General features: G+C 39.0%; 1 protein-coding gene across 1 annotated transcript; it reads left to right on the top strand.

Annotated features, from left to right (window-relative positions):
* The first annotated feature begins 837 nt into the window (after positions 1-837).
* On the top strand, positions 838-13,000 carry ARL14EP (ADP ribosylation factor like GTPase 14 effector protein). The gene is made up of 4 exons (XM_054025363.1): positions 838-927; positions 5,269-5,777; positions 7,937-8,067; positions 9,105-13,000. The coding sequence occupies exons 2-4, from the start codon at positions 5,355-5,357 to the stop codon at positions 9,331-9,333; spliced, it is 783 nt and encodes a 260-aa protein (XP_053881338.1). The 5' UTR covers positions 838-927; positions 5,269-5,354; the 3' UTR covers positions 9,334-13,000.
* Positions 13,001-13,387: the final 387 nt, after the last annotated feature.

The following is a 13,387-nucleotide window of genomic DNA, read 5'->3' as shown; positions in this document are numbered from 1 at the left end:
TTTTTATATACAGTTTGGGGTAAATTTTATATAAATGTTGGACTCTTCAAACTTGGAACCAAATTTTTTTCATAAGGGCGGAAATCCTGTAAAACAGAAATATCAACTTTCAACCAGCTCTTAGAGCATTGGTCTGTGGGGTGGATACTGGGGTTTCTGAGCCTCAGCCTTATCATCTGCTACCTCTACATCTCTTGTTCTCATTTCACACTGGAGAATAAGAAGAGTGGGTCAGTTCACAGCTCTGGGCTAGGCACGATTGTTTCAGGCTGGCTGTAGGGCCACACTGCTGCACGGGATGCCAGACGAAAGCTTCAGGATGCCAGCCAGGCTTGAATGCCCAGATCTGCCACCCGCTTCCTGCGCCACGCTAGGCAAGTCCCAACGCCCTCAGTGCAGGCCTGGCATAGCTGTGGGGGGCAGGGCCGGCACAAGCGCGAGGGAGGGCAGACGAGCGCCGCAGCTGTTCGCCGAACTTCTCCAAGCCGCCAGTTCTGCTTTGCCAATACAGCCCCGGGCTCCGCCTGGGAACTGGGGCTAGCGGCCGGGCAGCCACGAGCCCCGGAACGGTCTCGCCAGCAGAGCCCCTCGCGCTGGGTTCTGGGGACAGGGCAGGATTCCCAGTCTGAGATCCGCAGCCCAAGCCCCGCCCCCTCAGCGCCCGCGGGCCCGGCCAGACTCGCCGGGGAAGCAAGCAACGCGCAGGCGCAGCAGCTTAGTCACGTGGGCGTCGCCATTCGCCTCTCTCTGGTGGCGGTGTGTCGCGAACTAAACGGCAGCGACTCTCTAGCCTTCCCGGCGGCCTCGGTACTCTGTGGTGCGCGGCGAGCTTTAATGGCGGCCACTAGTACCACGGCTCTGGTGGGGGGCACTCGGGAGTCGGGTTCCGGGGTGGCGGCACAAGGGCGGAAGAAAGCCTACGGCAAGGTACGGGGCGGCGGGGGAGGGGTTGGTGGCAGGCTCACGGGATGGGGGAGTCGGAGCTGGGGGGGCAGCGTGGCTCCTTTAGCTGTGTCTACAGCCGGGCTAGGTGGCGTGGCTGCGCTCGGGGGGAGGTAGATTTCTTCATAGCCCTGAGCTCCGTAACTGGGTCGATCTGAGTTTTCAGGGTAGACCAGGCCTCAGTGTCTGCACCGCTCCGTTCCGCAGCAGGCTGCGCATAGGGGTACTTCCTCTTCTTTTAAATGTACTTGCTATTAACTTTGATCTCTTGGTCTTGTATTATGGAATTGCCTACAATGTACATCTTTGTCACCAGCAGTGCTTGTGTGAGTTTGTCTCTAATAAACCTTGCTTTGCTCCAAGTTTTGTCTCTGTATACGGTTTACTCTAAAATCACTGATTTCCCCCAACCCTGTACCCAAGCGATTAAATAAGAGTCAAATGCAATAGAAAGCCTACTTTGGTAGCACAATACTGTGATACGTTTAGGTAGATAGGCTGGAGCTTTCAGTTAAGTAGCATTTGCCAAAAGTAGTGGCTGATGCTGTCTCAAAACTAAAGCACATAAAACTTCAAACATCCAAAAAAGTTGGCTATAACTAGTACCACTGTTTGGATATATATGAGCAACAGTGCTCTTCTACTGTAAATAAAAAGCAGCAATTTGACATGCCTGAGCTCTGTCGATTTGGGAATGGAGCGACCTGAAGTTGCAACTTCTGGCTGTTCTCCCGTTTTCACCTCATAACACAATCCTATAAATCTAGTTTTATTTCATTTCTTGCCACTTTTGCTTCAGTTTTCAGCACTTGTTCTCTGCTTTCCCACTGCACTACTCGTTCAAGTGTTCTTGGCTTGGCTTACACAAGTGCTTCATTGTGCCTTGAGCATCTTCGTCACACATCAGTTTGATCTGTTTCAGTTTGCACTGTTCAAACAGTAAGTGCCAATTAGAAAATCCTGGAGATGTGAATACAAGCTATTTAAAAAAAATCTCTGCTATTGTGTGAAATTTTGTTCTGTTCCATTTTGCACTGACAGCTATTCTAGATTAAAAAGAACTGTATATACTTCTTCCTTTTTCCAATTTGGAAATCCATCGGTTTCTATGTGTATGCCAACAATTCACATATAAATCAAAGGAATGCAAACTAAACTTATTGTCCTATAAACTTTGTATTCTTGTTGAATGCAAAGTTTATGGGACAGTAAATTTAGTTCTCATTCCTTTGATTTATATGTGAATTGTTGGCATAGACGTAGAATGCCACATAGTATTCTTGTTGAATGCACTGTTGTGTCCCATTTAAAAGGTGCTTTCTCAAAGCAGAGCACAGTTGGAGCTTCAGGTAGCACTATCCTCCATTAATATCAATGGAGATGTCCTATCTCCTAGAACTGGAAGGGACCTTGAAAGGTCATCGAGTCCAGCCCCCTGCCTTCACTAGCAGGACCAAGTACTGATTTTGGCCCAGATCCCTAAGTGGCCCCCTCAAGGCTTGAGCTCACAACCCTGGGTTTAGCAGGCCAATGCTCAAACCATTGAGCTATCCCTTCCCCTAAGTGCAGGTGCCTGCCAAGAATAGCAATTTGAAAACTGGATGGAAGTTTCATTTTAAGAAAAATAATTGCAGGTGAACAGCAAATACTTTTACAGTATTAATCTACTTTATTTCAAATTCAGCTTCCAAGTATTCAACTTTTGAATGCATCTGCACAATTGGGAACCTGTTTCATTATATATTGGCTGTGTAATATGTGCTGTTTTTAATGTAGCAGGGGCAGGAATCGTTCAGAAATACACACATAGTGAAGGATAAAACAAACAAACAAAAGCTTTTTTTTTCTCCAGCACATAGTCAAACCTAGACTACCAGTATGCAGCTTACACCACTTCCAGAATCATTCATTGTCTATTACATTTAACCCAAAACACATTTTTGGTAAAGACCATAGAAGTAAATGTTTTATATTTTATGTAAATATTTGATTTTATGGTTGTTCTGATTCACTCTAAAATGTAATCTGTAAAGTGTAAGATTAAAATATCCAAAAGAATTGCTAGACAAGTATTCTTATAAGTGAGGTCATTAGCAAAATAAAGCTAAAAAAAGATTGGAAATATTAACATACTTAAGAAAATGATCAGTTTCTATGGCTCTCCTAAAAAGCAAGGGAGGGGAGAAAAATATGTTAAATAAAAATAATTAGGAAGTTGATGCGGTAAAGCCACAAAAATTGACGGGGTCCTGGATCTAATTTTAATTGGCTGGATTTTGGTTTGATAGTGAATGAAGCAATCATGAAAAAATACAGATAATCTTCCTATGCCACTAAGGCTGAAGATAAGTGTAAGCTAATATGTAAAGAAATGGGAGTCTCTGGTGTCATGCTTCTACTCCAGCTATATAAACATTTTCAAATGAACATACAGGTTATACTATAAATCTTTATAAATTCTATGAAAGTGACCTGCATAAGAATTTGGAATAAAATTTTTCAAAGCTCTTAAGTCCCCATTGGTTTCCAAATTTTAGGTAATTGTAGAAACAGAAACTTCATACATTTCAGTCATGCAGACCTTAGGAGCTCTTCAGGGCCAGAGCATCGATCAGTTCTCACAGAGTTAACCTGACTTTTCAGATAACCAAGAATTTCAGTTAAGCAGAGTTTAGATAATCTATGTTTGACTGTCAATACATTCCTTTAAATACAGGATTGAGAGCTGCAGCCTGAAATCAGTTAGGCAAATAGCCAATGTATTTCAAATATAGCCAACAAAAACAAACTTGCTGCTCTTAAAATGAAAACCGCATATATTTCTCAACCACTTGAGTAGTGTCAAGATTCTTTTTTTTTTTTTTTTTACTGTTGCCATAGCATTGAATGCTATTGCTGAGGGTTCTGGTATGTCTCATGGAATTTTTTTAAAACTCAGAAAATTAACAGCGTTGCTTAACTGCAAAGCCTGCAATAATACACAAACCAAGGCACAAAAATGTTCAGGAATAATAAATATAGTAAAAACTGTTATTCTGTAGTATGCTTACTTCTGTCTTCAAACTGCTATAGAATTGTGCACTGGAAACTGGTTTGATGCTCACTGAAAGTAGCGCCCTAGAAAATCATTTGGTTTTGGATTTTTACTTTTAGAAACAACTATCTCATGCAAGACACCTGTGAACTGTGTCTGCAGTGAATAAATGGTAACATTCTGATGTGTTCCTCATTTATTCATATTTATATTTTAAATGTAATTAAATTTTGAATATACATTTTGAACATATAGGTAACATTGATGTTAGGTTTAGGAAAACTCTGAAGCATTACAATCAAGGGGATTTCTGCTGCAAAAATGCTGCATGCAATTGATTTTCATGGTCTCTGTTTTTAAAAGATATATTATCTAGTCATTGTCCTGTGTCAAGAAACCTTTCTAAGCTTTAGACACTTACAGAAGCTGCTAGCATCATTTTTATATTAGTTAGGTCTGAAACACTTTTTTTCATTAAATATTATTTTTTTATTGTTGCTAGAATATTACATTTTGTGTGCTGAGTATCTTGCTTTTATTTTGTTGGAAGCGATAACTCAAGTAGTTCCAAAATACCTTTTTCCAGTGTACAGCTGGCTTTTGATATATCTATAAATAAAAGACTGATAGTACTGTCTTCATATTTAGCAAAATATGTACACTTTATTCTTGTTAATGTTTCCCAATTTATATATCTGCTTAATCCTTTATTTTAAAAAATCATGTGGTTGAATTTATATCTCCAAGTTAAATTTATGTTCTTAGTTCAAGATTACTTGTGAGTGGGCTTGGCATTTTGAAAAGCAAATTAACGCAATATGAATGCTTCTTAACCCTTTGGCTTCAAGCACATGCAACTTGCATCATTGTGTTGCCCTAGAAAATCTCACAAAGCTTTTATTAAACTTTTTTACAGTTTTAAGGGCTAATGTTGGGCTTGCAACTAGCTTCGATGTGTGTCTCTTGCCAAACAACAGTGTTTCATAGATAGTACACTTGGAATTTGTACTTTTCCATAGATGAGTATGGTAAATATTGACCTACTTTAAATATCTAGACTTGAATACAAGCCTCCCCCCACCCCCCGAAAGGAATATGAATATATACTATAGCTTAATTTCTGAATAAAATCCAACATATCCTCAGCCTTATCAAGTATAATAAAAGGAAATAGAACACTAATATTTCTTAAAACTTAATTTTAGGGTTTTTTTAACACTTGAATCTAATCTCTCAAGCTCACAGATAAAGGTTTGCAGCACAAACCTGATTGATTTTAATGCTTTCTCCAGGGTGATCCTCATAGAAACTACTAAAGACTACAAAGAATTGATTCTAGGCAAAGTAACAGTGAAATAGATTATACTGATCAAGTAAGATGGATCCATGTTCAGTTGGAATTCAACTCCATACTGCTAATGAATGTCATAAGATATACTATACCCGTCACGCTGGCTTCAAGACTAAGCAAGATCTATCTTCATCCGATCTGCTACTACTTCAGCTTAGGACTGGAATGACTCTTTCTGAGAACAATACAATCTGCTTCCATCATGCAAAAATTTACATTGACAGATTTGAAGATCTGCAAAAATCATGTTGTGACCCATTTAACATACACAGGAAAGTATCAAAGAAAAATTTACGTGCAATCGACTTAGATGATGCAGCTTTTCTAAGTGCCAAGTTTGGAAGACAGTTTGTACCTGGTTGGAAGCTTTGTCCAAAGTGTACACAGATAATCAATGGAAGTGTGGATGTTGACACTGAAGATCGCCAAAGAAGGAAACTTGATTCAGACGTATGTATATGGGTCGATTTTTCACCCCTCTAAACTCTACAAGCTAATGGGGTGGGGCTTGATTTGAGTCCTACATAAAGAAAGCTCTTAGCTTGTTTCCTTAAAATGTGAAAGTGTTAATTTTTTTAATGTACAAGAGATAATATTTATAAACCTTTTAATGGGTTTGTGCTTTAAAGGGAGATCATCAATCTCTTTTGTTTTTATACTAACTTTTTTTAAAAATCTACTTCAGTCTTGACATTTTAGAGGGAAAAAGGGGAGTTTTCTGCTCCCCCGTAGATGTGTGTAAAGGTCTTTTCTTGGGCTACTACCTAACATATTCTAACACATTACTAAAATCTAATATAGACAAGGCTGGATGTACTTTTGATGTGTTAAATGACCACACTTTTCCTGGGGTTTTAACGCAACTAGCTTAGCATGTGATAAAAAGTGTTCACTGCCTGTCTACAGTGATATTTAGAACATGTTAGCTATCCTGTGCTAACATGCTTGTAAGTCCTAGTCTAGACTAAGATATGTCTATACTGGCAAGTGAAAGATACAACTTTTGTCATTCAGAGATGTTAAAAAAAACACCCTCCTGAAAGACAAAGGTTTTGTCGACAACAAGTGCCAGTGTGAACAGCACTTTGTTGGGAGTAGAGCCGACAAACAGCGGCTACGCTGTGCGCCTTTTAGTGGCATGGCTATAGCAGCATGGCTGTGTCACCAAAAGCTGCATAGTGTAGACATAGCCTAACTCATAGTGCTGCTAAATGTACAAAAAAATTTTACAAACTGAAAAATGCTGGCTGTTTTGTGATACTAAAGTATTGTCTAATCCAGCAGTTCTCAAACTTCATTGTATCGTGACTCCCTTCCGACAACAAAAATTACTACACGACCCCAGGAGAGGGGACCAAAGACCGAGCCCCACCACCCTGGCTTGGGCTTGGGCTTCAGACTTCCTGGGGCCCAGGGCCTACACCAGGCATTCAAATGGGGGCACAACCCACTTTGGGGTCTTGACTCATAGTTTGAGAACCCCTGGTTAATCAAACAAAATCTAAATGATGTATTAATTGCAGACTTTTTTGGAAGTATTGCATACTGTACAGAAATAATTCTTACCACAAAAAATTTGCTGGAATTGTTTATGGTGAACTGAGTCTGTGATGTTGTGGTCTCAGTCCTACAAGGTTACTGTACTAAATTTGGCATATTTGTACTGCTGAACTTGACAAAATGACTACTTGTGTTACTTGTCTAGAAGGTAAACAGGACAAACTCATTGGTAGGGATGAATCCTCCCTTTGTGTATATATGTTATTTCAGAAATATGGCACAAAGTTTATTTTTATTAGTTTTACTGTATATCCTCAATGTCCAATATAATCGGTTTAGGAATTTCTGCATTTTGACTTGTCATTATCTGAGGCACTATCCAGAACACGTCCAATCTCTTTTCATTTTAAAATTCTCATCAAAAGTTTAGTGGCATCATGGGAAAGTTTTTTAAATTCTGTTAATCAGCCGATGTAAATATTAAACACATTTAAAATTACAAGCCATTTTCCTATACATGTGATGTGAGGAAATGGAGATGGAAACTTTTTTCTCTTATGTATTCAAAGGTTATAAGAGAAGAAATAGAAAACAAAGGACTTAATGGGAATAAAACCAGTATGTTAATTTACCATTTTGATCATGTTAAATGTTAGCTTGATTTAAAAGAAACTAAGTTTGGTGCTATGGGAGGGGAGATTGACCGCTTTAGAAGGGTTGCAGGTTGGGCGTCTAAGAGAAGATAGCATTTGAAATTTAGAAGCAGCTGCCCATGTACTATAGAGCATTCCCAAAAACTATATTTTAACAACACATCAGAGCCTTATTAGGAAAGGGATAGAGGTCAGAGTAAGTGAGAACCAGAAAATAAGAACCCTTAGAATTATTAAAGTAAGGCTTATATTACTATTTATTCATATAACTTGCATCACTAAGGGTGGTACGGTTATTCTCGTGTAATTGTTTTCTTTTAAGACTCAGATTGTCCTCTGCTGATTTGTGCTTAACAATTTACTTGAGGCTTCACAACATCCCAGCTTGATTGTCAAGTCTCCTATGGATTTGGTTTGGTATTAATATTTAAAATGAAAATTTCTATCTTTGTTCAGGGGCGAACAGCTAAAGCTTTGAAGTCCTTGCAGTTTGCTAATCCAGGACGACAGACTGAATTTGCTCCAGAAAGCAGTAAAAGGGAAAAGAGAAGGCTACAAACAAAAAGCACATCAGTTAATTCTGACAGGTGGGCTGTTCACTATATTAATTCATATTTAAAATTTGGGATGTTTGGATTCTCTCTCTCTTCTTTTTTTTAAAGCTTGGAGGAGTGATGACAAAACTAAGCCTTTATTATATAGCCCAATCTCATTTTTGAGGTAGCCTATTAATTTTGTTTCAATGTATAGAATATTACAATAAGATATTTTTGTCAAACTAGAATAGAATAAAATATTAGTTAAAACATGGCAATGCTAACTGACTGAATTTAGACATAGCAGCTAATTCCATGTATTATTATGCAAAGTGTGATGGTAGGCAAAACAAACTAAGCCAAATAATGCAGGCCTTCTGAGAGGGAAATATTCATGCGACTAATCACCTTTCATTGTACTAAATTCAATATAATTCCTGTCACACTTCTAAAGCATAAAAAAATCGAGATATATAAATAAATACAAATCTGCCAAGTTAGAAGAGGGTTACCCATCATTTTGGGCAAGACCCCACAACTTCAGCTTTTTTTAATGTGGTTTTCCCACACGCACACTTGGCTTTTTTTGTTTTCTCTTTTTTTAAAACCACACTTTTTGGATTGACTAGAATTAACTAGGACATAAGCTCTGAGTAAAGTGTAAAAATGTAAAAGGAATATTTCCTCAGCTGTCAAAAGTACATCGTATATTGTTGTGTACAGTCTCTTGAAATGCAGCTATACCTGTTGGAAAAGATTATTTTATTGTGTATTCGTAAACTGAATTGCAAGTGGCTTAATATGGAATGATGGTAAGGAAGAGATTGAGAACCTTCTTGTTAACAACCTCTGCTCAAAAGAGCTACAAAAATTGTGGGTCCAGTTTTCAGAGGTCAGATTTTAATGTACGTGGTTGACAATAAGCAGTGTAATTTTTAGAATGGCTTGGTGTTAAACCTTTCAGCACAAGAAAATTGCTGACAAAGTTTAATTCCTCTCTTCATCCATTGCTAACTATTTGTAATCAAGTAAACTGGAAGCGCTTCTGTTATGAATTCTGGAAGTAACAACTGTTTTTCATTATACAGGCAAGTAATCCCAGCAAAGAGTAAAGTCTATGATAGCCAGGGACTTCTGCTTTATAGTGGGATGGACCTCTGTGACTGTCTTGATGAAGATTGCCTGGGATGCTTCTATGCTTGTCCCAAGTGTGGTTCCAACAAATGTGGAGCTGAATGCCGCTGTGATCGCAAGTGGTTATATGAACAAATTGAGATAGAAGGAGGAGAAATTATTCGCAATAAGCATGTGGGTTAATTTATAAGTTTTTGTGTTGCATTCCAATACAGAATTTGATGGTCTGATGAAAATCAGTGGAACCTATCATAACGCACATGAACAGTCTGTTCAGTCTTACAAAATTCATTGTTTGATATGGTTTTAGAAAGGTTGTTACTCATACTAATTGTGTATTGTCACACTTCATTCCACCTTGTACTCATCCATACAAACCAGCAAAAAAGGCTGGAACAATGCAGTGCTTGACTGTTCAGTGAGAGTTTGAAACTGAGTGGCTGGTTAAGTGCTAAAAGAAATTTGGGATTAGCTGCTGCATATGCCCTGCTCTGTAGAGAGGGTTCTTTCTCCATGCATCTCTCCTTTCTCACCTCTCCCCTTGAAGACTTGGTGTTCATGTTTGTTTTTACTATCTTTTAAAAATAAATGTAGTCTCTTTAAGTTTAAAATGTAAGCAGTGGCAATCATGACCAGTATTAGCAGGTGTATAACAAATAGTAAATGCTGTATTTTCTAAAATGAGTCTTGGGACTGTTATAACATAGTTAAACATCTAACAGTATAGGGGTTAAATCAACATGTTCATTGCACTGGTTTGCTATAAATATACTTTTTAAAATATAAATAAGCTCTGTCCAAATTATTTTAACAGTATTTAGCACTTAGGGGGTGCTCTCTCACAAATAGCATTTGATAGTTTCTGCTAGTTGCACCATTGTAAAAGAACTAATATTTCAGGGATGGGGAAAATCCTGACTTTAACACCGAAGGTATAAAGACTGTCAGCACTTCTTGTACAAACCCATTGTTTTGGAGCTTGATAACTGGGATGCGTGTTTTTTTAAAAGAAAAACAACAACAAAAAACCTTTCCTGAATGAAACTTAGCACGTACTGTGTCGATTCGGTTTTGAAATAAAACTCGATAACTAACTGATTCCTAATGACAGGAGCACAGTTATGGAGGCAGGACTCAGCAACACATTGTTTAAACAGATCTTTCCCAGGTAACCTAGCTATAGTTTGTCTTCTGTTTGTTTGTTTTTTGTTTGTTTTGTTTGTTGGGGTGGGGGAAGGGTGCCTTTCTTTTGAAGATACCTTCATATTACTGCACATTTGCTAAGAATATTTTTGATAGCAGTTGAGAAGGCTAGATCATCTTTCCTGCTATGGCTACTCTGTGCATCCAGCTTAAACAGTCACTTGCAGATTCTCGCTAAATAGATGAATTAAAGTGGCTTAGAATCATAGGCCTGGTCTACACCTGGGAGGGGAGGGGATCAATCTAAGTTACGCAACTTCAGCTATGTGAATAACGTAGCTGAAGTCGACATACTAAGATCTACTTACCATAGTGTCTTCACTGCGGTAAGTCGACTGCTAACGCTCCCCCGTCGACTCCGCCTGCGCCTCTTGCTCCGGTGGATTACCGGAGTCGACAGGAGAGCTCTCGGTGGTCAATTTATCGTGTCTTCACTAGAGGCGATAAATCGACCCCTGCTGGATCGATCACTCCGGAGGTAAGTGTAGACCTCCCCATACAGTGCTCTTACAGCTCCTAACTCCCTGTCCCCAGCCAGGATACTGGATATGGCTAGTTGCTGACGCTGCCCCTTGAAACTATGGATAGCTGACAAAATGTAGAACAACCTGAATGCTGCTCATTTACACTGGGGACTGGATCAGCAGTGGGCAAGAGCAAAGCCATCTTGCAACCTACTTCCTAAACTGAACTGGGTGAGCAAAAGCTGAATCTGGCATACAGTTTACGTTTGGCCATGTGCATGTGTGGCATCTGGATTGTAGTGACTTCCATAACATTTGTTATCACAAGCCTATGATAGAATGGCTTCTCACTGTTTCGCTTCTCTCTTCAGCTACTACAGGGGATCATAGCATAAAGAAACTACTTTGTGATATATTTCTGTAACATCTGCCAGATTAAATATCTAGTTTTACACACAAACATTTTTTTCTGTTCTTTGGAATTGTCACTGCATTGACATAATTTGATGTACTGCTTTACTATAAAGTCTTCCTTGGGTTCTAAATAGCATTATTTTAATCATTTAGACTTGCAGTTAATTCTGTAGTAAACAAAAGTTCAACATGGCTAATCCATGATAGACTGAACTGCATATTTTAATGGCTTTTTTAGGTAAAGGTTTACACATGCAGCTGAAAATAATCCAAATGTCTTTCCTCTGTTGTTTAGACTAAAAATAGCCAAACTGCTGTGCAAACCATTTGAATTTAAATAGTTTCAACCAAAAGGTAACTTTAGTATACCTAGCTTCAGACAGAATTAAGATTTCACATCTGAGTTTTACAAAACTCCTGGAAATTAAATTTTATAGTAGAAATGCTAATAAATTCTTAACAAGTAAGACCTAGCAGCTGTACAGTTGAACATAGCACTGTTTTTGAATAAGAGAAATGTAGAAAATCTTGTACAGTCTTACTGTGGCTTCAGACTTATTTTGTCAAACTTTTGGACTATTTCGCATAAATTTTGCTCAAGGATGCCATGTAACTATTGCCTTTTGAAGGATTTTCTTGGTAAAATTTTGTAATCGTGTAATTTTGCTGTTTAGTACAGGGGTTCTCAGGACAAATTTTTTGGTGGCCCCAGAGTGTGGCCACCAATTCCTGCTGGTGGCCACTCTCACACTTTTCCCTAAAATACTTAATTACCATTAGGAAAAAATAAATATACATATATACACGTCCACATCATTGTAATTTATTTATTACTAGCTAATAAGCTTGTTGTGAAAGTGATATTAACAAACATACGAGTATCACTTTTCACAGCAGACTTACTCAGCCCCGGCAAGCCTGGGGACAAATTAAGCCCTTAATGGGGGGGAGGAGGGCCAAGGGAGGCAGCAGGGGGCTGCAGCCTAAGGCCCGGTGGCCGGAGGACGTAGCCCAAAGCTGCGCAGCTGGGAGCCCAGGGCTGGAATCCGAAGCCCCGTGGCAGGAGCCTGCCCCCTGCAACCTTAGGGCTGAAGTCCAAAGTCTGAGCCCCACTTCTCCTGGGAAGGTGAGGAGCTCACTGGCTGCCTGCTTCTCCAGTGTTGTGTCCCAGGTGTCTCCGGGGGGGGAGGGTAACCCTGCTGGTGGCCCCAGTAACCAACACCAAGGCGGTGCATTCAGGAGCACCAGGGAGGGGCCGCTGCTTTGCTCTCTCGCCTTCCCTCTCCCCCAATATCAGTCCAGGAGGCTGTGGCCACATTTGAGAAACGCTGGTTTAGTACAGGTATTTTCATTTCCAGTAAATGATGTGACACTCCAGAGGTTTGTAGCTATAGAACTAAGATTCAGATTTCTGGTTGGTTGGATGTAAAATTACTGTTGCTAACTTAATGGGGTTATGCTGACATCTGCTGGTACTCATGAAATACTAAACTCCAAATCAGACTCGTACTGAATTTTAATCTGCTTACTTTTAATAAAATGTTGGATGTTCTTTTCTTTTATCATTGGATTTTTGATTCATTCAGTACTAACTATGAAATAATTCACTGAAATGGAATGTAACAAATCTCTTGACATTCTAAGTTCTGGTAAACTTTCTGGAGCATTACAACATTAAAGCACAATCTTACTCCTTACGCTATCAACTTTATAAGAAGTCTTGTAATTTTTCATAATTAAATGCAAATAAATGACTAACTTTTAACTTGGTCAAATGTACTTAGTCTTTCCACTTACTACTTCAATAGTAATGTCATATAAATTTTTGAAGTTAAATGAAGAGTTAAAAATTGTCTTCAATTACCATGCAAGTAAAAATAATGTGGCTACTGTTCGACTAACAATTCACTGGAAACACTGGATACTTTGAGTGTTTGCTTTAGACAGGAGTGCCTAACTGAAGGCTGTCCTTAGTGCAAGTTTCACTGTAGCAAGAGAAGAGGAACTCTTATTTTGCTCAGAACTCTGTGCAAATACCAAATTTGCTGTTCCTTCTAGGAAGTGGTCTCAAGGGATTTTGTTTCTCTACTCAGTTTCATTTCTATCCTTATTAAAATCTAAAGATTATATACTATGTGGTCATGAAGGGGCATTCT

This window comes from Malaclemys terrapin, chromosome 4, assembly GCF_027887155.1.
Source record: "Malaclemys terrapin pileata isolate rMalTer1 chromosome 4, rMalTer1.hap1, whole genome shotgun sequence".
In the NCBI taxonomy this organism is placed as follows: Eukaryota; Metazoa; Chordata; order Testudines; family Emydidae; genus Malaclemys; species Malaclemys terrapin.
This window is presented reverse-complemented; position numbering and strand designations above follow the sequence as displayed.

What these genes read in the sequence shown, in the direction of transcription:
- ARL14EP (XM_054025363.1), top strand. Translation starts at nt 5,355, where the DNA reads ATGGATCCATGTTCAGTTGGAATTCAACTCCATACTGCTAATGAATGT. An exon ending in GAAGGAAACTTGATTCAGAC is followed by an intron (nt 5,778 to 7,936) that starts GTATGTATATGG and finishes ATCTTTGTTCAG; the next exon opens with GGGCGAACAGCTAAAGCTTT. An exon ending in ACATCAGTTAATTCTGACAG is followed by an intron (nt 8,068 to 9,104) that starts GTGGGCTGTTCA and finishes TTCATTATACAG; the next exon opens with GCAAGTAATCCCAGCAAAGA.